Here is a 24,607-nt window from a genome sequence, read left to right on the forward strand (position 1 = left end):
CACCCCTTCCAACTCTACAATTCCATTACTTTGGGGGGGGGAAGAGTCCCACTTTTCTTGCACCCCTCCAGATGACAAGAACACGGCAACATTGGGGAAACATTGCAGGACTACCAATGCAGCAGAATGACTTCTGAGGAGGTTCGGTGTAAATCCACCACTATTGCACTACTGCAGCATCGACGACAAGTTGCACAATACATGCCCCCCCCCAAAGTCTGGAGGGACCCCCTAGAGCAGCCTTTCTCAACCTGTGGGTCCCAAGGTGCTGTTGGACTACAACTCCCATCACCCCTGGCTAGCAAGGCCGAGCTCAGGGATGATGGGAGTTGTAGTCCAACAACATCTGGGGATCCCCAGGTTGAGAACCGCTGCCCTAGAGGATACTCACCCATTGCAGCCTCCACCCATCATCATGGAGGCAAAGCAGAGATTGCCAGGGGAAGATGACCCCTTGCTTTTGGATTTCTAAAACACGATATCAAGGCTGACCAGCTTTGTGTCCCTTGAATCCAAAAGCAAGGGGTCATCTTCCCCTGGCAAAGTGCCCCACTCCAGAAAAGCAACCAGATTCTTCAGCCACCTATTATGGCAGCTTTCACCAACCTGACGCCCCTTGTCATGTTTTGGACTACAAGTCCCATCAGCCCCAGCCAGCACAGCCACGCTGGCCAGGGCAAAGTCCAAAACATCTAGAAGTGCAGCAGGCTGCACCCACTGAACTTAGCAGCGTTTGCTTCCAAGCAAACTGAAGAAAGAATCAGCCATGGCCCTGGCCATCACTGCCCATAATGGCTGCTGCTGGGGCTGCTGGGAGTTGGAGTCCACAATGTCTGGAGGGCTGCCAGGCCGAGTGAAGGGCTGAACTACACACCACGGGGGAGTTCTGCGAATGGATAAATCTATGTCAGAGCACTGCCCAGCTTTTACAAGCGATCACAATTCCCTCCAGCAGGGCGGGCCGTGGGCGAAGCCTGCCTCTCCCCCCACCAGCCTAAACTGCCTCATTTCCTGAGCAGGAAGCAGAAGGGCCACCCCACTGCGTCCAGGAGATCCCTCTTGGAGGCGGCTTTCCGGGAAACGCCTTTCAAAGGAGATCTATGGTGGAGAGACCCCTTGGCCTCACTCTCAGAGGCCCTTTATCCAACACTCACAAAGCTGAAGCACAAAAGGGGAGCAGCCCTGAAGGATTACAGCCCACCCTCCCACATCATGCCACCAGGAAACCTTGCCCCAGGCCAGCCCTAATATTTCCCCCTGCCTCCACGCCCCCAAACTGGCTACTGATGTTCTGCCCTGCAGGCAAACTCAGGAATGGGGAAGGAAAGCAAATATTGATACAGAACTTAACAAAGACTATCCTTCGGCATTGCTGTGTAAGCCTCTAAGCAACGGCTTGTCTCTTTGTATTTTCATATCCATTTATGGGTAGTGTGGGTTGCTTGATTAAAAAACCCCCAACTTAAAGTCAAATGTCTGCACAAACAGGAAGGTGTTTAAAGAAGGAAAAAAGACGGGAGGCCTTTTATCTGCCCCACGTGTCCATGGATTGTATTCCATGCCAACCCTACTAAGAGTAGACCCATTCAAGTGAATGAACATGACTACATAGAGCTCATTCTTTCCAATAGGTCTACAGCCCTCTGATAATAATTGAGGGGTTTTTTTTGGGGGGGGGTACTTTCTTGTATTCTATTATTGATAGCTACCTTAAGTAATGCATTTAGGCACTCAAAAAGAAAGATCACACACACACTATGGAAAAAAACACAGACACACCCCAGCATCTACCCAGAATTCCTCACTGGTTTGCACCACACATTATTCCCCACCAAACCTATGCCCCACTAAGGATAGGACTTGGGGTCTCTTCTGGTTCCTATTTGCAGGGGGGGTGCATTTCTGAGCCCAAGGGCCATATCCCCACATGGGCAATCTTCCAGGGACCACACACCAGTAGTGGCCAGGGCAACGGGTCAAAATGGACAGCTTTGCACACAAAATTGAGAGGTTTCTAAACACACACCTATACATCTCTCTCCAACAAACCAATAAGAACGATCAGCATTTAAGGACACATTTTCAGCAGGGTAAAGCAGCCAGGGAGGGTCACCAGATCAGACTGGACAGGGGCGTGGCACTGGAGCACCAAGAGGAGAGGCCAGAGGTTCCTCATCCATAATCTACTGCCTATTCAAGGCTCCCAGAATAAGAAAGGACGGGGTGACTATGTTCTTGTCTCAAAGTCTCTGCCTTATATAGAACCGGGTGCCTTGCAACAGAGCTCTGGGGTTTCCCCGCACTCAACGTCTTCCCCAGCCTCTGCTACCTAGCGCTTTTCAACTGGAAACGCCAGGATTCCAACCTCATAAGTGCCTGCTGGATCAGGCCCAAAGCCCCATTTAGTCCAGCATCCTTGCAGAGGCCGCCTAGATGCCTGTGGGGAACCCTGCAGCCAGGAATCAACCGAGCACACGGGCCCTCCCCGCTCTTGTGGGTTCCAGAAATTGGTATTCAGGTACCATGGAGGAAGAGAAAAGCAAGAGCTCTGCTGCCAAGTTGTGGGCCCACCCTTACGCTCAGCAAGGTTGATGCTGGGCACCATTGGCCTCAATTCACCCACAATTCTCTCCTGGAGCTGCTCTGTCCATCTGGCCGAGAGCAGCCAACCCCTCCCCTGCAAACCTAGGCATTTTGCAGGCTCTGATCTTCACGCACGATATAATTAAAAGGCACGGGGTTCACAACAAGATGTAATATCGCAAGCTTTTTTAATAAAAGAGCGCTCATTGTTCCTTGCTTGGGAAAATGAGAGGGGGCTGTTGTTGCCACGCCCTGCTTCGGGGCTTCCTAGTATACCTTTGCACTATACATCAGAGTAACAGGGAGGAAAAGAGAGAAGAGCTGCCCTACAGCAAAACAGAACCTCCAGGTGCAGAGGCAGTCTACCCATGAATATCAGGCACCAAGAACAAAACAAAAGGCAGGCAGTGGCCTTCTCTGGATTGCCTGGCGGGATCTATCCAGCGTCCATCGCAGGAAACGAGATGCTGGGCAGGAAGGAGCCTTGGCCTAACCCAGTACGGTTCTTCTGGAAGAAAGAGGCAGGACAGCTCCATACAGAACCTCCAAGCTCAAAGGCAGTTTATTTCCGAACACCAAAAGGCTGAAAATGAGCAATGGGGGGGGGGGCGGTTGCCATCACCTTCACCATTCATTTGTGACCTTTCCAGTTGGGACTGTGCTCTGATCAGACACAACAGTCCTTATGTTCTTGAGAAAGACGATGACCAAGAATGTAACCACCATGGCAGTGCAAAGTTAAAACTATGGAGCCCGCTCCCACAGGAGGCAGTGATGGCCACCAACCTAGACTGCTTTAAAAGAGGATTAAGCACATTTGCAGAGGACAGGGCTGTTGATGGCTACTAAACACAACAGCTATGCTCTGCCTGCACACTTGGAAGGCAACAATGCTTCTGAAAACCACTTGGTGGGAACCACAGGAGGGGTGAGCGGCTCTTGTGCTCAGGGGCTGTTTGCGGACATCCTACAGGCATCTGGTTGACCACTGAGAAGACAAGATACTGGGGCAGATGGGCCCCTGGTCGGATCCAGCAGGCTGTATGTTCTGATAGTCACAGGCTGCCTAGTGTTCAGGGAGCAGTAAACATGCATCACTTTCCTCCTTGGTAAGGGGCTTCTAGAAGCAGCTAATTACGAGACCAAGAGGGAAGAAAACAGGGGACCATACCACTGTTTGGATGCTAGACTTTCTACCCAATCCAGTGGGAGTCTTATGCTGCACAGTTCACAGCCGCAATGGTTAAATAGGAGCCTCCCACGTTTCAAGGCAGAATACCACCAAGAAATTTTTTAAAACACCAGTCGCTAGGGGATTAAAAAAACAAACAGGAAAGGAACTCTTGGCTTCATCAACCCCTCACTTAAGGGCTCCCCAGAGGGATCCTGCAAGGGCCACAGCTGGATGATGAGATCTCTCTGGAGTGGCCCAACAAAAGCTCTTCTCAGGCTTTCGTACCTGTGATGGCTCCATTTTAGTTTCCTGGCAAGACCACTGAGCTACTTCCCTATGTGAGGAAAGACTAAAACATCCGGGGCTTTTAAAGGGGGGGTGTATGGCAGAGGTGCATAAGATTACATACATGGTGTGGAGAAAATGGATAGGGAAGAAAACTAATCCTAGAATCTGGGGAGGGAGTGTCAGTCAATTAAGCTGGAGAGATTCAGGACAGCCCAAATGAAGGAGTTCTTTCTCTCAGTAGGAAATCTGCTGCCACAAGATGCAGCGACGCCCACCAACTTGAAAACAAAAAGAGAAGAGTTCCTGGAGAATAAGGCTAGCAATAGCCACTACAGTGGTGCCTCGCAAGACGAAAAGAATCCGTTCCGCGATTCTCTTCGTCTAGCGGTTTTTTCGTCTTGCGAAGCAAGCCCATTGACGGATTAGCGGATTAGCGCTATTAGCGGCTTAGAAAAAAGGGGGGGGGGAATAGTCGGAAAAACTCGTAAGACATTTTGTCTTGCGAAGCAAGCCCATAGGGAAATTCGTTTTGCGAAGCGCCTCCAAAATGGAAAACCCTTTCATCTAGTGGGTTTTTCGTCTTGCGAGGCATTCGTCTTGCGGGGCACCACTGTACCCATATTGACTATGTGCCAGCTCCAGGATCAGATGCAGTAGGCTTGTTCATAAGGCTTTTTGGGGTTCACATGTTAGGAGAAGGCCTCGGACTTTCCTGCAAAGCATCTGATGAGGAGCTGCAGAGGCAAGATGGGTGGGCGGGAAGGATGCAGAGTTAAATGGATCCTTGGCCCAATCCAGAACAGATCTTCTTATGAGCAGAGCCGTGGCTCAGCGGCAGAGCGTCTGCCTTGCATGAAGAAGGTCCCAGGTTCAATCCCCAACAGGCACCTCCAGGTAAGGTCACAAAAGACTCCCTGCCCGAAATCTGCCACCCTTCGGTGTAGACAACACTGAGCTAGATGGACCAATGGCTCAGCAGGAGGCAGCTTCCGATGTTCCCCAAACAGCGCACCCATGTGTAGGCGCAGCCTACCCTCAGAGGACGAGGCCTGGCAGACAATTGGGACTCAAGCCCAACCCTTACAGGGTCTCCAGCTGCACCACCGTGGGAAACCTGGAGCCCATGCCCGATGCCTTAAAGGTAAAGGTACCCCTGACCATTAGGTCTAGTCGTGGCCAACTCTGGGGTTGTGGCGCTCATCTCGCTTTATTGGCCAAGGGAGCCGGTGTACAGCTTCCGGGTCATGTGGCCAGCATGACTAAGCCGCTTTTGGCGAACCAGAGCAGCGCACGGAAACGCCGTTTACCTTCCCGCCAGAGCGGTACCTATTTATCTACTTGCACTTTGAGGTGCTTTTGAACTGCTAGGTTGGCAGGAGCAGGGACCGAGAAACGGGAGCTCACCCCGTCGCGGGGATTCGAACCACCAACCTTCTGGTTTAACCCACAGCGCCACCCGCGTCCCTTACTCGAAGAAGAGCCATTGATGGAGAAGGACCATGGCTAAATTTCAGTGGGGTCCTCTCTGAGGGGAACTCAGACGGGCCTCCGAATTAACCCTGCTGGTGGCCTAAAGCAGCTAAGGGCAGGGCAAGGCTTGAGAGCCACTTTGGCCAAGCGCAAAGGGTTCTGGGAGAGTGGCCAAGCGCAGAGGGTTCTGGGTAGCAGCTGCTGCTGCCCTCCCTGGCCCTGGCCCCGGCCCGTCCCCGCGGGGCGCCCCCTCGTCCTACCTGCTCCCGGGCGCGGCGCTCGGCCTCCGCCTCCCTCTGCAGCCTCTCGGCTCGCTCGTCGGCCTCGTCGGCGTGCTGCTGCAGCACCTGGATCTTGCGCTTCACCGCCTCGATGGTGGTCGCCCCGGCCATGGCCACAGACTTGCCTGCTTCTCCTGCCCCGGCCCGCCCCTGCTCTCCACTCCGTCCGCGCCGCCGCCGCCGCTCCCGACAGCCCCCGCGCCCCGCCCTGAAATACCCGGGAGGCGGCGCCCCCTCCCGCCTTCTCGGTGACGTCACGCGGCCGCCTAGGGCCCCGGATGAAGGCGGGGCCGCCGCCGCCTCCCTCCCTGCCCGGCTCTAGCTCCAGCTGCAGGGTTGCCATGGCAACGGGAGCAGGCCGCCAAGCCAGTCTCGGTTAAAAAAAAAAAAAAGAGAGAGAGAGAGAGAGAGAGAGAAAAACCTCAGCATCCTTCTCCATTCGCTCCGCCACACCCACCACCAGCCCTACCACAAAGGGGAAAAGCAGTGGGGGCTCCTCCAGTGGGGCTGGCCCCTTTGCAAGAGAGGGTGGGAGGCAAGAGAACCCTCCCAGCTCCCTTTGTAGGCCTGTTGAAAAGCAATGGGGGTCGCCTGCCAGTGAAAGGCCCATCCCAGTGAAGCCTGCATGCTGCAGATGCACCTCAGAAGTGTCTTTAGCTGCCGGATCAGGCCGGCGGTCCATCCTCTCCTCACACTGGCCAACCCAGATGCTGCTTGCTACTGAAATCCATGGGGTTTTGCTTCCAAGGGAAAATAGGGGCCGGAGCAAGTTGGAAGCCCATCTGGGCGGCCCCGTAGGATCCCCCAGCCGCGTCTGTCGTAGACCTCAAAGCATTCCTGTGATTACCATTCACGAGCTGCAGCAACCTGGAAAGCCTAAGAACATAAGAAAGGCCTGCTGGATCCAGCCAAGGCCCCATTGAGTCCTGAATCCTGTTCTCAGATTGGCTGAAGAGTTGCTGTGGCAAACCCAGAAGCACAAAAGCATTCTCCCCTGCGGCAGTTTGCAGCGAACATGGAGGCAGAGCCGAGCCATTGTGGCTGGTAGCCACCGGCATGGATTTGTCCAATTCCCTTTAAAAGCCATCCAAGTTGGTAGCCGTCACTGCTTCCTTCGAAAGCAAATCCCAGTGCCATTTGAAGAAGCCCCTTCCTTTTATCTGTCCCAAATCTCCCAGCATTTAGCTTCATTGGACACCCACAAGTTATAGTGCTTAAATGCGAAATGAATTTCATTTCTTCCCCATTCCTAAGTGGCTTCTGCCCAACCATTCTCCCAAAGCATGATGTGCTAACCATCACACACACACACACAGTTTTTTAAAAAAGCTTTTGGGCCTTACTAATTCCTCTGACCTTTCCCATCCACTCCTGCATGTTGGCAGATCTGCTACCATAAAAGAGAGGGGGGGGGGGAGTTAGGAGCCTAGGCCTGAAGACTGCAAGGACAACTAGGTACATATATGGGCACGAGAGATCCAAACTCAACCTTTGCAAAACAGCATCTGGGGTTTTTACTGGGAGATGAAGCAAGGCTGGGAAACATTCCATTCCAGTGAGGTCTTTCTTCTCACTCACGCACGCATGCACACACATACATCGCCCTCTTACAAGCCTGCTCCCCCTTTCCCTGGTCAATGGGAGATCTGAGACTCTAGTTTCCAGATGACTTTGCTGCCAGTTATGGCTGTGGGTTACACATATTTGACCAAGTGGCATTTGCCTGGTGCGTCAAGGCGCTGCGGGAACATCCAGCTCTAATTTCTATGCCGTTTCCCTTGGAACAAGGCGATGCAGCCGGTTTTAGAGCACACTGTCCACCCTGCTAGTTAGAAATAGTTGTGTAGAAGCACCCTTATCAAACTCTGCAGGCCTTTCCTGGCTGAAAACTAATAAGGAGAGTTTTCATTTCAGCAGACAAGAACGGCGCAGGCTTGATCCCACTGCTGTCTCCAGGCTGAAATGAAACACGAAATAACTTAAACAGCCGGGTGACACTCCTGTTTCAAAATCTGGATTCAATATATTGAGGGTGGGAATGGAATTGTGAATAAGAACCTGAGAAGGTAAAAAGTTCTATTGGATCAGACCAAACGTCTGTCTAGGCCTCCAGCCTTGGAACCATAAGAATCATAGAATCATAGAGTTGGAAGAGACCACAAGGGCCATCGAGTCCAACCCCCTGCCAAGCAGGAAACACCATCAGAGCACTCCTGACATATGGTTGTCAAGCCTCTGCTTAAAGACCTCCAAAGAAGGAGACTCCACCACACTCCTTGGCAGCAAATTCCACTGTCCAACAGCTCTTACTGTCAGGAAGTTCTTCCTAATGTTTAGGTGGAATCTTCTTTCTTGTAGTTTGGATCCATTGCTCCGTGTCCGCTTCTCTGGAGCAGCAGAAAACAACCTTTCTCCCTCCTCTATGTGACATCCTTTTATATATTTGAACATGGCTATCATATCACCCCTTAACCTCCTCTTCTCCAGGCTAAAGAACCTACTGGATTGGGTCAGTGTTCCACGTAGTCCATCATCCATCACAGTGGCCATCCAGATGGTCTCAATGGGTCTCAACCCACAAGCAAGACCCCCACACAGGAGCCAGTCCCCCTCTGACTGGCAGTCAGAAGCCTTACTGTCTCTGAGTGCAGAAGAATGGCACAGCCATCAGAGCTAGCAGCCACTGAAGCATCGTAGGAAGCTATGTTACATTCATTGTAATGCCTAGCAGCAGTTTTCTGGGGTTTCACACAGGAGTCTTCCCCACCCCTACCATGAGATGCTAGAGACTGAACCTGGGGGTCTTGACACGCCACTTAATTATGGTCTTTCCCTCCATAAATAAAGCAAGATTCTAGTCCTTATCGTTCCAAGAGAAAGGCTCATTTAAATAGGAGCACACAAAGTGCTAGATGGACTAGTCAAGCCACTGGTACCATCTAACAGATTGAGGTTGAATCCCGACAAGACAGAAACACTGTTTCCAGGGGACAGGGGAGAGACAAGGGGGGGGGAGGATTCCCTGGTCCTGAATGGGTTAACACTGCCCCTAAATGACCAAATGTGCAGCCCGAGAGTAGTTTTGGAGGCGCAGGTCATTTCTGAGTCCAAGGCAGCTGTCTACCCACTCCATCTGGTACACCGACTGAGACTGTCTCATCAGAGGTACATGCTCTGGTTATGTCCCACTTGGACTACTGCAATGTGCTCTACATGGGGCTACCTTTGAAGGTGACTTGGAAACTATAAATAATACCCTCCTTCTGTTTCCAACACCTGGTAATCCAGAGGTACACTGCCTCTGACAATGAAGGAGCAAGATTCACCTTCCTTGGATTTTTTTTAAAAAGTTACTAGTCCTTATTGTTCCGTGAAGATCTGCTTGGGGAAATGGAGGGTTTGAACCTGAAGAGTCCCAGATGTCAGAGGGCCGGCGCTTCATATATCTCCTTGCAACTTCTCCACTATACCAGAAAAGGGGAGGGGGGTGATTATGCAATAGTAGCCTTGGGGAAAAAAATCAGAATAGGTTATGCAAAATAGATTAAATTATGCAAATCACATTTGCATAACATACCCAGGGCGCAGAATTCAACTATTGTTGCTGAGCATGCAACAGTGATGCAGAATTTTGATTTCATTTTTGATTTCATTTCTAAAAGGTCGGCCCATAGCTAACAAAGCCTTCAGGGGTATAAGTGTGGGGGGCACATAGCATTCCTTCCTTGAGGTATCTGCCTCTCTCCACCTCCCACCCCCACAGCGTCTCAATTTAGCCCTTCAGCCGTAAATCGGCCTGGGGGATGAGCAGCCATCTGGAGTCAGTTGGATGAAGTCTCGGGAATCTCTCCCGCAAAGCCTTTTTGGCACCCGTCACTCCTTCCTCCTTCCAGCGGGGTCAGCATACCGATCCTGACTTTGCAATTAGCACCCAAGGAGTGCTGAGCATTCCTTGGCACCAAGGCCCGGCTTCTGAGGTTACTCTCACCCTCCTGGAGCCCCCCTATGGGGCGTCTAAGTGGTTAGGCCGCTCAAGAAACTCGCAGCTAATGTTTCTTCTTGGGCCTTCCTCCCATGTGTTGACAGCCAGCCAGTACTGCGCAGCAGATCTCAGAGAACAAAACCGTACCATCCCAAGCACTCCATATTTAAATTGCTGGGCCGCTTAATGGGATTGAAGGACTTTTTCCTCAGTAACTGTGGAGAAAGGGATGTGTTCTCTGGCCCCCTCTGCTGGGCACATGTGGGGAGGCAGGAACTAGCCGAATCAAGGTGGAGGCGGGAATCAATGATCTGAGACCCTTCCATGTCCTGTTCATTGTGCATTCATGAGTATTTGTGCTCATGATGCTATTGCAGCAGTCATGCGTGAGCCCGCTTTCAAAACTATTCGTCCCCTGCAAGAGTTTTGGTGTGGACACACTGCTTTGTTTCCAATGGGTCCCATACCATCGTGCTGAAATCCTCTACATTTTTATACTGTACCACAAATATTCTGGCTACAGTAAAAGAACCCCCAACCCCAAGATAATGTGGAAGCATCTCAGAACAACTAATAAAGCAGAACACTGTGGAGATGATCCCATACCCTCCAACATTTCTCCGATGAAAATAGGGACGTCCTATTCCACAATGATAATAATCCTAATACTTTTGTTATTTATACTCAACTGAGTTGCCGCAGCCACTCTGGGCGGCTTCCAGCATATATAAAAATATTTTTGAAATTTTAAAAAAATCCCTATACGGCCTTCAGATGTTTTCTAAAGGCTCAGGGGTTGCATAATTCCATTCCCTCCAACATTTCTCTGATGAAATTAGGGCCATCCTAAGGAAAGGCAGGACATTCTGGGATCAAATAAAAAACTGGGACAGTGTCTGTAAATCTGGGACTGTCCCTGGAAAATGGAGGCACTTGGCGGATCTGTGATCCGGAATAAATCTGCTACAGATGCACTGCTGTTGCATTGTCAGTGATGAGCCAGTGGGCAGTAGCGGTTTGAGTGTTGGACTAGGCCATGGGTAGGCAAACTAAGGCCTGGGGGCCCGGATGTGGCCCAATCGCCTTCTCAATCCAGCCTACAGAAGGTCCGGGAATCAGCGTGTCTTTATATTAGAATGTGTCCTTTTATTTAAAATGCATCTCTGAGTTATTTCTGGGGCATAGGAATTTGTTTATTTCCCCCCAAAAAATATAGTCCGGCCCCCCACAAGGTCTGAGAGACAGTGGACCGGCCCCCTGCTGAAAATGTCTGCTGACCCCTGGACTAGGCCCTGGGAGAGACCAGTGTTGAAATCCCTGCTCAGTCATGAAACTCACTGGGTGACCTTGGGCCAGTAGAAGGTCACCCATGCAGAGATGCAGCCCTGAGGCACAAACTACCCCCTAAAATTTGCCCAGTGCTGCAGCATACACTTTCTCATGCCCCAATCTACTGGCGGCCACCAACTTGGATGGCTTTCAATGAGGATTAGACAAAACCATAAAGAATAGTGAGACTATCAGTGGCCACAAAGCCTGATGGCTATATTGTGCCTCCAAAGTCAGAGGCAAAATACCGGTAGGGAGAGTTGCTCTCGTGCTCAAGTCCTGCTTTTGGGCTTCTCATTGGGGCATCTGATTGGCTGTTGTGAGAACAAGATTCAAGACTAGGTGGGCCATTGGTCTGTTTCACCAGCCAGGCTCTTCTTATGTTAACGGTAAAGGTAAAGGGACCCCTGACCATTAGGTCCAGTCGTGGCCAACTCTGGGGTTGCGGTGCTCATCTCGCTTTATTGGCCGAGGGAGCCGGTGTACAGCTTCCGGGTCATGTGGCCAGCATGATTAAGCCGCTTCTGGCAAACCAGAGCAGCGCACGGAAATGCCGTTTACCTTCCCGTCGGAGCAGTACCTATTTATCTACTTGCACTTTGAGGTGCTTTCGAACTGCTAGGTTGGCAGGAGCTGGGACCGAACAACGGGAGCTCACCCCATCGCGGGGATTCGAACCGCCGACCTTCTGATTGGCAAGTCCTAGGCTCTGTGGTTTAACACACAGCACCACCCGCGTCCCCTTCTTATGTTAAAAAGGTAAAGGTAAAGGTACCCCTGCCCGTACGGGCCAGTCTTGACAGACTCTGGGGTTGTGCGCCCATCTCACTTAAGAGGCCGAGGGCCAGCGCTGTCCGGAGACACTTCCGGGTCACGTGGCCAGCGTGACATCGCTGCTCTGGCCAGAGCCAGAGCCAGAGCCAGAGCCGCACACGGAAACGCCGTTTACCTTCCCGCTGGTAAGCGGTCCCTATTTATCTACTTGCACCCGGAGGTGCTTTCGAACTGCTAGGTTGGCAGGCGCTGGGACCGAGCAGCGGGAGCGCACCCCGCCGCAGGGATTCGAACCACCGACCTTTCGATCGGCAAGCCCTAGGCGCTGAGGCTTTAACCCACAGCGCCACCTGCATCCCTCTCTTCTTATGTTAGATGTATCCAAATTTAATTTGGAGAAAGGGCCATCCCTCCACTCTCTAACTCCCTAACTTCTGATAGAGAACATAAAAAGTCACCCTAGTCAAACCATTGGTTCATCTAGCTCCAACTGTCTCCACTGACTGGTGGTGGCTTTCTGGGGTGTCAGGGCAGGGTCCAATCCTTAACTTTGTATGTTTATAGGAATATAGGTTACCGTGAGGGAGTGCTCTTGCCTTCATGCTACCTTTGAAGGTGACTCGGAAATTAAACTAATCCAGAATGCGGCTGTCAGACTGGTGGCTGGGAGCGGCCACCGGGACTTTATAACAATGGTCCTAAAGGATCTACATTGGCTCCCAGTATGTTTTTGAGCCCAATTGAAGGTGTTGGTGCTGACCTTTAAAGCCCTGAACGGCCTCAGCCCAGTATACCTGAAGGAGTGTTTCCACCCCCATCGTTCTGTCCAGACAATTGAAGGTGTTGGTGCTGACCTTTAAAGCCCTGAACGGCCTCAGCCCAGTATACCTGAAGGAGTGTTTCCACCCCCATCGTTCTGTCCAGACACTGATGTCCAGCTCCGAGAGCCTTCTGGCGGTTCCCTCCCTGCGAGAAGTGAGGGTACTGGGAACCAGGTAGAGGGCCTTCTCGGTAGTGGCGCCCTTCCTGTGGAACATCCTCCCATCAGATGTCAAGGAGATAAGCAACTATCTGACTTTTAGAAGACATCTGAAGGCAGCCCTCTTTAGGGAAGTTTTTAGTGTTAGATTTTGTGTGTGTGTTTTAATATTTTGTTGGAAGCCGCCCAGAGTGGCTGGGGCAACCCAGTCAGATGAGCCACATGTATTAGTAGTCCCGTGGGCTTCCTGAAAGAACCTGGCCACAGGATGCTGACCAGTGTCACACTCTAGCAGAGCTCCTCTTATGTTCTTCCCAGTGCTATTTTTCTAGAAAAAGAGGTGCCGGAGCTTACCATGAACTTGTTCTCTTAGAATGCCAACAGCACCCACCTGAGAACTACTATACCTGAGCTCCGGCTGGGGGGAAAAAAGCCCTTGTTCTTACTCTGTTCCACCGAGCAGGATCCAGAAAAAGAAGCGATAGGTGGCAGGAGGTGGCAAAAGCTCAAATGTCCGTCAATTCCCCCCCGCCAAAGGCGATAAATCTGTACAGATAATCCCCTCCGAATGCCAAGTGGCAGCTGCTCCAGGCGCTGACAGCCCTTAGCCGCTTGACGGATGGGGCCAACCTTCGCAGGGGAGAAACTCGACCCCATTGTTTTCCTAGAGACTGCCACCAACAATGCAAGGAATAGGGAGTGTGGGGCAGGCTGGTGGGGAACTGCCTAACTTTCCCAGCTCTTCCCCGGCCATTAGTGGGAGAGGGCCGGTTGGGTTTCCACTTATCCCAAAGTCCCGCCTGTCAATCTTGGGGCAGATTTGAGGCAAAACCCTTTCCTAAGGCGCAAGTGACTCAGAGTTTCCAGTTGCATCCCGTGCACAAGATAATCCACTTTTAAGGAGAATTTCTCGATGACCTGGGCAGGCAACGTTCTCTGTCCATCTCTCCATTTACAGGAACTGCCTGATGCAAACCGGGGCCATCAGTTCATCTACCTCAATATTGTCAACAGCAGGCATGCTGGTTCCCAAGGGCCACATTCCCCTTACGGGGAACTTTCCAAGGGCCACATGCCGGCAGGGGGCAGGGCCAGAGGCAGAAGTAGACCGGTTTGTACACATAGTCACACACCCCTCTCTGTCCTCTGTGTGGAAAAGCAGGATCAGAGTTCAAGGACATGTCCCAGCCAGGCAAAAATGCTCAGGGCAGGCGGGTGAAACAGGGCCAGTGAAGGGCCAGATAGGGAGGCCTGGAGGGCCACATTTGCCCCCCAGGCTTGTGGTTCCCCACCCCTGGTCTACAAACTGGCACTGGCTGTCCCAGTCTTCAAATCGAGAGTCCCTGGAGATGACAGGGATTGATCCTGCGACCTTTTGCATGCAAGGCAAAAGCTCTACTGCTGAGCATGCCTTCCCATTAGTTTAGGACAAAGATTATGAGAAAATGGAAAAGAAGCATCCCCAACCTGGTGCCCTCCAGACGTTGCTGGACTCCTCAAAGATCAATGGATATGACTTTGTACAACAGACTCCATATGTTTCAACCATGCAGAACTCTGAGATTCATATACACCTGCATGCCTCTGTCCAACCGGGCAATCAGGAGCACTACCAGAGTTCAAGGACACGCTCCACCCGGGCCAAAACATTCAGAGCTGGACTCGTGAGGGCGCTATGGCTTGGGGAGTTTCCCGAGGGCCAGGTGGAGTAGCCTGAAGGGCCACAGATGAGATTCCCCACCCCCTGCTCTAAAAGAAAGCAAAGGAGACTCTCTTTGGCAAACACCTGCCTGCTTGTTCACCTGAATTCTCTCGTTGGTCGCCACAGGCGAGCAGCTGTTGATGATACTAATAGCGTTCAGGGTGTTAGATGGTAAGTTAAGCACTGTGGGCAACTGTGGAGCTGTGTTTGAGTTTTTAAGCATAAAAATTGCTGGGGAGAGACCCAGCCAGGGAAAGTTGGTTCTCCGGGTAGCTCCTGGCGTTGTGCAAAAGTCAGCAGCGGTTTGGTGAGCCTAACCGCAATGTTTGCTGGAAAAGATAAGGTTATTTTCAGAACCCGAGTGTTTCCTTTTCCCTCGCTCTCCACTCCCCACACTTTCTGCCTTTCCTGTCAAGAGGCCGGGAAAGGGGGGGGGGTCAATCTCCTTGCCAGCTCATTTCACACCCTTGCACTGTGTGGCTTCCGGGTTGATTTGTCCTCAGGGTGGAGATGGGCAAACCTATCTATTTTGGTTCTTCTCCATTTCTCATTTTGCATATCTTACGTCTGTTTCTCCACATTTCCACGTCAGTTAGCAATTTTTTAAAAAGAAAAACCAGCATTTTATTGCGCATTTCTCTTAAAATATACATTTTTGTGAGCAATTTCCTATAATACACACATTTTTCCCAAAGCAATTTCCCCCTAGCATAATGGACATAATAAGGGTCTCCCCTGCCCTCCTTTCTTAAGGTCCTTTAGCGTTCATTCCGATTTGGGGCCAGCCAGCTCTTCAAAATCAAGGACAGGGAAAGTTGGTGCCCATTGGAGCTGGTAGGGCAGGAGTCGGGGAGCCTGACAGTAGGTGGCGCCAGAGCCAATGACAGGCAGAGCCCACTAATTCTAACTTTGCCCCCATCCTTCTCCTCCCTGTGGAGCTCTGGAAGGAGCAACCCTGAGACTAAGAAAGAGGAGGAAAATGTCAGACAGGACCACCTCCCTCTCACCCTTGCAAGTAAGAAAGGGGCAGGTGGAGAGGGGCAGGCCAGGGGCAGAGCGAGGTTTATGGGGCAGTACCCCATTTGCTCCAGCAGCTCAGCCTCTGTTGAAACCATAGCTGTCAACTTACAGATTTGAAAATAAGGGACCAGCAGCCTCGAAAATAAGGGATCAGCTGCCAAAATAAGGGACTTTCAGAGCACAGGTATGTTCAACTTCTGAGCGCCTCCAAGCCAAAGGCAGAAAGCCCAGCCAGCAGCGAAACGAAGCCTCAAGCGGTGGTTCCCACAGCGCAGCAACCCGGCAAAGGGGATGCAGCAAGGTAAACCACCGTCACCTCTCCGCTGGGAAGCGCTGAGCAAAGGCAAGTCCCCAGGCAACGCGGCTGATTTGATCAGCACAAGGCATGCAAGCTCCACCCCCCAGTCGTCCTTAGACTCCTTATTGGGTGAGCAACGCAGCCAAGCAACACAGTTGGAGCCTCCCTCCTCCCTGGCTGGCATGGAGGGAGGGAGAGGAGCTACTACCTTTGATACCTGGGAAATTTAAGAGACATCATCAATAAGGGACAGCAGCGGGACACGGTGCTGGGATAAGGGAGTTTCCCGCCAAATAAGGGACAGTTGACAGCTATGGTTGAAACAGGAGACTGCCCTTTGCCCAGCAGGACCCACAGCCATTCCAGCCACGTGGTTTGGCCCTGCAAAAGTGCTGGGTGAAAAAACAGTCCTGCTTAGGGAGCACAAATTCAGAGAGGGGCGTCCCTCCACCCCAGACCCATACATACGTCAGCAGCCTTCTTCTCCGCCAGCTCCAGCTTCTCCTGCGCATCTTTGAGAGCCTCTGAATATTTGTCCAGCTCGTCCTCCGTCCCCTTCAGCTTCTTCTGCATGGCGGCTAATTCATCTTCCAGCTGCAAAATGAAAGGGGAGGTAGCGTTTACCATGCGTCCGCAGTCCTTCTTGAGGCCTAGAACCTTGAACGCTGAGGAAGAAGGGCCAAATCTGTCCCGTTTGGTTTCTCGTTTCTCCCCAGAATTAAGTTTATCCGCATTTCCGTGTCAGCCACAACAGCAGAAGCTTCGCTAATTAATTTAGCTGTGATTCTTGTATTGCGAGGGGTTAGACTAGATGTCCCTTGGGGGTCCCTTCCAGCCCTACAGTTCTATGATTCTATGATTTCTGCAGATCAGGACTCCTGTGGAGGCGCAGCAGCTGGCCAGGCTAATTCTTTTCTGATCAGCTGGCAACCTTCGGAAGACATCTAAGCTAGATTCAAAGAAAGTGTGTGTAGGATGTGTTTTATTGTGTTTTTAATATTCTGTCGGGAGCTGCCCAGAGTGGCTGAGAAAACCTAGCCAGATGGGTGGGATATAAATTATTATTATTATTATTATTATTATTAATCCCATTTACTCTTGCAGCCAGCACACTCCCTCCCGTGGGAAGTGGTGTGTACTGTACATATTATTTTAGCCACAGAATCCACACCGATCCCGTATCTATCCTGTCGTTTCTAAGATAAAGCTGTTTTTGGAAGCTGAGTTTTAAAATGGCAAATGTGTACATATGCCCAATGCAAGGGTCCTGGGTTCAGTCGACACTTATTAATAAGGCTTATTGCCTGAAGCCCTTGAGGCTGCCGGTCAGTGCATGCAGTACTGAGCTAGATAGACCAGTCAGCGACTCAGTGTCATGGCTTCCCCCCAAAGCATCCCGGGGTACTGAGAGTTGTTAGCAGAAGGCTCATCAGAGAACTACAATTCCCAGAGTTCCCTCAGTAAATGACCATTCCCAGGATCCTTTGCGGGGAGGGAGCCATGTCTGTTAAGGGCGCTGAGAGTTGTTAGGAGACTCATTCCCATCCCAGAGCTACAATTCCCAGAGTAATTTAACAACCAAGCCCTCTTCCCAAGGAACTCTGGGAATTGTAGATCTGGGAGGGGAATAGGGCACCCCCTCACAACTCTCAGCGCCCTTAGCAAACTACAGTTCTTGGGCTGTTTAAGGCGCAGTAAGCCCGCAATTCACGCAGGAGTTACATCCTGGGAATCGTGCTAAAGCCAAAATCGCATATAGTCAGAACAAACTGAGATTAATGGCGGGTGAGATTGTCAAAGTCTTCTTTCCCCCGGGTGCCTGCCCGCTTTCTGCCCCTTTTAAAAATTAAAATTAAAAAACGGTTTGTCTTCCATGCACATAAAACTGAATGCGTGCAAGTTGAATGTGTGTTTGTTGTGTGCTTACTGTACAGTGGTACCTCTGGTTAAGAACTTAATTCGTTCCGAAGGTCCGTACCTGAAACTGCTCTTAACCTGAAGCCCCACTTTAGCTAATGGGGCCTCCTGCTGCTGCTGCACCGCCGGAGCACGATTTCTGTTCTCATCCTGAAGCAAAGTTCTTAACCTGAAGCACTTTTTCTGGGTGAGCGGAGTCTGTAACCTGAAGCGTATGTAACCTGAGGTACCACTGTAGTGCAATACTGCTTTGCTTACCAGTTATTTACTTACCGGTTGATTCACCTCATTTCTGCCCCACCTTTCCCTACAAGAAGCTTGAGGTGGCACACGTGGTACTGCTCCTCATTGGCCAACCCCCACAACAACCTTGCAAAGTGGGTCAGGCTGCAAGCGAGCAACTAGGCCCGAGCTCACAACCAGCGTGCTCCACGGCTAATAATAATAATAATAATAATAATAATAATATGTTATTATTTATACCCCACCCATCTGGCTGGATTTCCCCAGCCACTCTGGGCGGCTTGCAACACAATATTAAAATGCAGTAATGCATCAAACATTAAAAGCTTCCCTAGACAGGGCTGCCTTCAGATGTTTTCTAAAAGTCTGGTAGTTGTTGTTCTCTTTGACATCTGGTGAGAGGGCGTTCCACAGGGCAGGTGCCACCACCGAGAAAGCCCTCTGCCTGGTTCCCTGTAACTTGGTTTCTCACAGCGAGGGAACCGCCAGAAGGCCCTCGGCGCTGGACCTCAGTGTCTGGGTAGAACGGTGGGGGTGGAGACGCTCCTTCAGGTTACAGACTCCGCTAGCCCAGAAATAGTGCTTCAGGTTAAGAACTTTGCTTCAGGATGAGAACAGAAATCGTGCTCTGGCAGCGTGGCAGCAGCAGGAGGCCCCATTAGCTAAATATGGTGCTTCAGGTTAAGAACAGTTTCAGGTTAAGAACGGACCTCCGGAACGAATTAAGTACTTAACCCGAGGTACCACTGTACTGGCCAAGCAGGGTATTCGAACCCTGGTCTCTCCCAGGTCCTGGTCCGACCCCCTAACCACTGCACCACACTTTAAATGTCCAGCGCTGTGTTCCTTTCAGAGGGTACTGAGACCAAACAGAGTGGAAGGGACTTTATAGAATAATTTCCAGTTTATGCAACTGGTTTGGATGTTCCTCTCTACCTCTCTACCCCTGCCTCCCCACCATAGTTCCTCATTGCCTTACAAGGATACCATGAGAGGAATAACACAGATAAAGAGATTCTCCCCATCTCTGAATTCCCTTTGCTCTTCCAGCCTGAATAGACATGAAACACAACTTGATCTCTTCTGCCCTGCCTCCAGGCAAGGTCAAAACAACACGCAATCTCCAGCGTCCTAGACATTCCTCCTCCCGACAAAACCCTTTTCTCCCCCCCCCCCCATTTCGTCTTCAGTCTAACCTGGGCATGTAGGAACGAACACAAGTCCTTATTTTAACAGACGTTTGCTCCAGATGGGACTGCCCGATAGCAGAGCCGGCTGCATCGCAAACCGGCTTGAGCAACCTAGTCGCATACGCAGCACACATTGAAAGAGCTCGTATTCTGCTTTAAAGGTCAATAAAGGTAAAGGTAAAGGTACCCCTGCCCGTACGGGCCAGTCTTGACAGACTCTGGGGTTGTGCGCCCATCTCTCTTAAGAGGCCAGGGGCCAGCGCTGTCCGGAGACACTTCCGGGTCACGTGGCCAGCGTGACATCGCTGCTCTGGCGAGCCAGAGCCGCACACGGAAACGCCGTTTACCTTCCCGCTGGTAAGCGGTCCCTATTTATCTACTTGCACCCGGAGGTGCTTTCGAACTGCTAGGTTGGCAGGCGCTGGGACCGAGCAGCGGGAGTGCACCCCGCCGCAGGGATTCGAACCGCCGACCTTTCGATCGGCAAGTCCTAGGCGCTGAGGCTTTAACCCACAGCGCCACCTGCGTCCCTTAAAGGTCAATGGCTTCCTTCAAATAATCCTGGGAACCGTAGATTGTTAAGGGTCTCCTAACCCCTCTCAGCTCCCTTAACAAACTACAGTTCCCAGGATTCTTGGGGTGGGGGGGAAGCCACGGCTCGTCAAGTACATAGCTGTCAACTTTCAGATTTGAAAATACAGTGGTACCTCGGGTTACATACCCTTCAGGTTACATATGCTTCAGGTTACAGACTCCGCTAACCCAGAAATAGTGCCTCAGGTTAAGAACTTTGCTTCAGGATGAGAACAGAAATCGTGCTCCGGCGGCGCGGCAGCAGCAGGAGGCCCCATTAGCTAAAGTGGTGCTTCAGGTTAAGAACAGTTTCAGGTTAAGAACGGACCTCCGGAACGAATTAAGTACTTAACCCGAGGTATCACTGTAAGGGATCAGCAGCCTCATCTGCCCCGGGGACAGTCTATGGGATATCTAACAATACGGGATAGCAGCGGGAAGCAGCAGGAAACGGCACAGGAATAAGGGAATTTCCCGCCAAAAAAGGGAAGGTTGACAGCTATGCTCAAGTATTGTAAGAGTGCTTTTAAACGTATGGTTTGTGTGTGACCTGAATATTTACAGGCCAGTTTTTAAAAAGTAGGCAGATTTGTGGATGTGTAACTGGTGCCGATTCGCCTGTGTGGCTAAGAGAGAACCTCCATGTCCAGCGGCAGTCTATCTTGTAATGCCAGAATTGGAGATGGGGAAGCTTTTGGGCCCTCTGGATGTGGCCACTGGGGTCTCGTTGCAAGAGGATGGCAAGGAGGTGAAAACATGGAAGAAAAGGGGGTGGGACAGGGACAAAGAATAGCAGAATCACAGAATGGCAGATTTGGAATGCAGATTTGGAAGGGTCATCTAGTCCAACACCACCCCCCCCCCCCCGCAGGATATTACATGTTACAGTTTCCTAATTGAGAGGGGGGGAAAGTATTTTGCTAGTGGTAGGGTTGGAATAGGGGATCCAGGCCCTAAGACGGTCATAGAGTGGTGCCTCGGGTTACATACACTTCAGGTTACATACGCTTCAGGTTACATACTCCACTAACCCAGAAATAGTGCTTCAGGTTAAGAACTTTGCTTCAGGATGAGAACAGAAATCGCTTGGTGGCGGCGCGGCAGCAGCAGGAGGCCCGATTAGCTAAAATGGTGCTTCAGGTTAAGAACAGTTTCAGGTTGAGAACGGACCTCCGGAACGAATTAAGTACTTAACCCGAGGTAGCACTGTATTTGTCTTTCTGTATTTTCTAAGCTCAGCACCACGTTACTCCCTTCCCTTCCAAGGGGTTAGCTTGCACACCTTAGAGAATGAAGCCTGGATGAAAATAAAATGACTCAGGGAGATGCCGGAATCTTTTGCCCAAAGCGGGGCTTGAACCCACGCAACCCTGAGATTAAGAGCCTCGTGCTCTGCCGACTGAGCTATGAGCTGTGTGAGAGAGATGGTTTTGCAGAGAGACAGAGAGGGCAGTGGCAGAGTGGAAGGAGAGAACCATTAACTTCAATGGTTTTACTCTGAGATGGAGTAGTCTGCGATGCAACGCAGAACTTCCACCTACAGTGGCAGTCTACCTTTGCGTCCTAGATTCTGAGAACAAGCCACCTGGAGGCGCTCTTGCTCTCATGCCCTGTTTGTGGGCTTCCTGGAGGCATCTGATTGGCGGATGTGTAGTAGAGGAGGGGTGCAGGATGCTTTGGTTTGACACATACACACCCCGGGACGCTCTTCTGTTCTGACCCAGCGCCCTGGTGTGTGTGATGGGGAATCTCAGTCCTGTCTGGAAACGCAGAATATAATACGCCCATCCTCACATGCCCTCTTTCTCTCCCCTATTGTCAGCTCTTTGGTCACCCTGAAGCCATCCTGATCACGGGACAGGCAGGCAGAAGCACCAATTCCACCCACCCAGCCCTTCCTTCCTTTGTTTGCCAAGACTTTGTCAAGCGTAAGGAATGTGAAACTGGAACTCTCTGGAGAAAGGAGCCAAGCCGGTCCGAGATTCTTTCTGCCCTCCATCATCCTCACTTTCTTCCTCTGTTCCTATAAACTCATCAAAAATCCACCAACGCAGGTGGGGAGAGGTGAGTGCAAAGGTTTAGTCTGTGCTGGGGGTTAACCATTGCAACTCACCAGTGGCGTAGCGTGGGTTGTCAGCACCCAGGGCAAGGCAAGTAATTTGCGCCCCCTAACCCGTGGATTTGCGCCCCCTAACCCGTGGATTTGCGCCCCCTAACCCTAACCCCCAGATGTTGCGCCCGGTGCGGCCGGCCCCCCCTGAACCCCACACGCTACGCCACTGCAACTCACTGCCTCTCAGCCTAACCTACCTCGCAGGGTTATTGTTAAATGTGGAAGGCAATAACCATTTACACCACCTTGAGGTCCTTGGAGAAACAGGTGGGATATATAAATGCAAGAAATAAATAATATACGTACGCAGAGGTCTCTACTGCTGAGCAATGAGGACTCCCTGCAACTATTTTCAGGAATTTGACTTTGGGGGTCTTTTCAGTGGACGGTCAGCCAGATCTCTGAGCGTACGCAGAGCGCATTTTCCCCTTGCTGCTGATCAAGTTGTGGGCACACAGTGGCTGGTCCATCTGACACACACAGGGAGGTGAGCTCTGAGTTGTGCTAACTCAAAGGGAAAGGCCCTCTGAACATATGCAGAGTGCATTTCTCTTGCCGGTGGGTAACCACCATCAGAGCCATCCTGGAATTAAGGGAAGGGGACCTCAGGCAAACATTAGATGGACAAGCACTCTGCACATGCTCAGGGGCTCCCTCTGCAGCAGTTAGTTCACATGATCCGGGATGGAACTCTGCAATTTAAAAGGAATGCTGGAGGCTTAGTTGTCAATAGGACCTTGTGGTCCAGTCTCAGGCAGAAACTGTAGCCTGTATGTAGCCAGTGACAGCCCTACTCAGAGTAGACCCATTGATATAAATGGCCATGACCTCACTTAAGACTATTCATTTCTCTGTGTGAGTTGTCTTTTCAACAGAAACCCCAAATTTTTAGGTCCCACTTTCCATTGATCCCATATTTATGAAAACCAAATAAGAAATTGCTGCCTTGAAAATGGTAAAAGTAAAGGTAAAGGTACCCCTGCCCGTACGGGCCAGTCGTGTCCGACTCTGGGGTTGCGTGCTCATCTCGCTCTAGAGGCCGGGAGCCAGCGCTGTCCGCAGACACTTCCGGGTCACGTGGCCAGCGTGACGAAGCTGCTCTGGCGAGCCAGCACCAGCGCAGCGCACGGAAACGCCGTTACCTTCCCGCTATAAAGCGGTACTTATTTATCTACTTGCACTGGGGGGTGCTTTCGAACTGCTAGGTGGGCAGGAGCTGGGACCAAACGACGGGAGCTCACCCCACCACAGGGATTCGAACCGCCGACCATGCGATCAGCAAGTCCTAGGCACTGAGGTTTTACCCACAGCGCCACCCGCGTCCCTAGTTTGAAAATGGAGAACAGCCCAATTTTTAATTTTTCAATTTTATTTTTTTGAAGCTGAAGCAAAAACTGGTGTTGTTGGATGCCAGGGTCTATCAGCTGCGGTGGCCAACAGTCAGGGATGATGGGATTCGTAGTTCCTCAACATCTGGAGGGCTGCAGGATCCCCACTTGCAAGCCAGCCCTGTTCCAACCCATCAGGGACCACATGTGAAATGCACCTCCAGAGATATAAAGCGGGGATGTATCCGTATCACTCCAGGTGTTTCTGGACTCCGGTTCCCATCAGCGCCAGACACCATCGAATCACAGAAATCGAAAGGGACCACAAGGATCAGGCGTGGCCAAACTTGGCGCTCCAGATGTTTCGGAACTACAACTCCCATCATCCCTAGCTAACAGGACCAGTGGTCGGGGATGATGGGAACTGTAGTCCCAAAACATCTGGAGGGCCGAGTTTGGCCATGCCTGATCTAGAGTGACTCGGGGGGGGGGGGCAGAAACCAGACCGGTTGACTCGAGGGTATCCGTGACGAGCTAAGGCAGAATTCAAATCCAGGACCCTACTACAAAGTTCCTCCCCGCCCCCCAGCACACACAGCCGAGCCCAGCGGCTGCCCACCTGCTTGCTCCTTTCTTCCGCCTGCTTCTGCTCTGCCTCGGCCTGCTCCGCCCGGTCCAGGGCATTCTCCTTGTCCAGTTTGAGCATCTGCATCTTCTTCTTGATGGCTTCCATGGCGGCAGTCGGTGGAGGGGAGAGCTGTCTGTGAGAGTAGGAATGGAGAGCGCGCCGAGAGGACCTGGCTGGCACGAAGCAGACCCGGGGGGCACCCTGAGCGGACCTCGGCGTTGCCTTCGAAAGCCTGCTCCCTCTCCTCCCTGCCCCTCGGCCCTTTATAGTCGTCCTCCCTGCCAGCTGGCCGGGAGGTGGGGCAGGGGGACCTGTGGCTTTCTAGGGCTTGCTCCAATTGGGTCCAAAATAACCTCCCCTCCATTGCCCTGGCACTGCCTTGCGGTGGTGGCAGTGCTGGGGAGAAGACCTGGGAGAGGCGTCCTTTAATTTTTTATTTTTTGCTTCGTGATGAGCTGTGGCCATATTTGGCCTCCCTAGGGGAACAGCTGAGTACCACTAATAGAAACCCCCAAAAGTGGCAGAAGAGGGGAGGGGGTTGAATGCTGCTTTGTTCCAGCAAAGAGGACGCCCGCCCTCCTGGTCACTCACCCACCCCCTTCCTTTAGCTTTTCTATATGTGTGTGTGTGTGTGTGTGTGTGTGTGTGTGTATAATATATTAAAATTATTAGTTTTTTAACATATCATTTTCAACAGCAATTACCGTATTTTTCACTCTATAAGACGCACCAGAC

The 24,607-nt window shown here is 51.4% G+C and overlaps 1 protein-coding gene and 1 long non-coding RNA gene across 18 annotated transcripts in view; one reads left to right on the forward strand and one right to left on the reverse strand.

Annotated features, from left to right (window-relative positions):
* Positions 1-11,794, forward strand: part of LOC307205880 — a 55,248-nt gene extending 43,454 nt beyond the window's left edge. The window contains exon 3 of the long non-coding RNA XR_013834149.1: positions 11,685-11,794. This is a non-coding gene — a long non-coding RNA (uncharacterized lncRNA). The remainder of the gene's footprint in view (positions 1-11,684) is intronic.
* TPM3 (tropomyosin 3) overlaps positions 1-24,114 on the reverse strand; it is a gene marked incomplete at its 3' end in the record, with an annotated part of 74,251 nt that extends 50,137 nt beyond the window's left edge. For 3 of the 17 annotated variants that reach the window (XR_013834052.1, XM_079958411.1, XM_079958412.1), the window contains exons 1-2: positions 23,864-24,112; positions 16,349-16,474 (exon numbers count right to left, since the gene is read on the reverse strand). Coding sequence is in view for 16 of the 17 variants with exons in the window: in XM_079958411.1 (XP_079814537.1) it covers positions 16,349-16,474; positions 23,864-23,977 (240 nt within the window). Of the gene's footprint in view, positions 1-5,775; positions 6,000-16,348; positions 16,475-23,863 lie in introns of those variants that run through there. The other 14 variants (XM_079958413.1, XM_079958415.1, XM_079958401.1 and 11 more) reach the window with 6 other exon arrangements.
* Between the last annotated feature and the right edge of the window lie 493 nt (positions 24,115-24,607).

The sequence above is a fragment of the Podarcis cretensis genome, assembly GCF_951804945.1.
Source record: "Podarcis cretensis genome assembly, chromosome: 16".
Classification (NCBI taxonomy): Eukaryota; Metazoa; Chordata; class Lepidosauria; order Squamata; family Lacertidae; genus Podarcis; species Podarcis cretensis.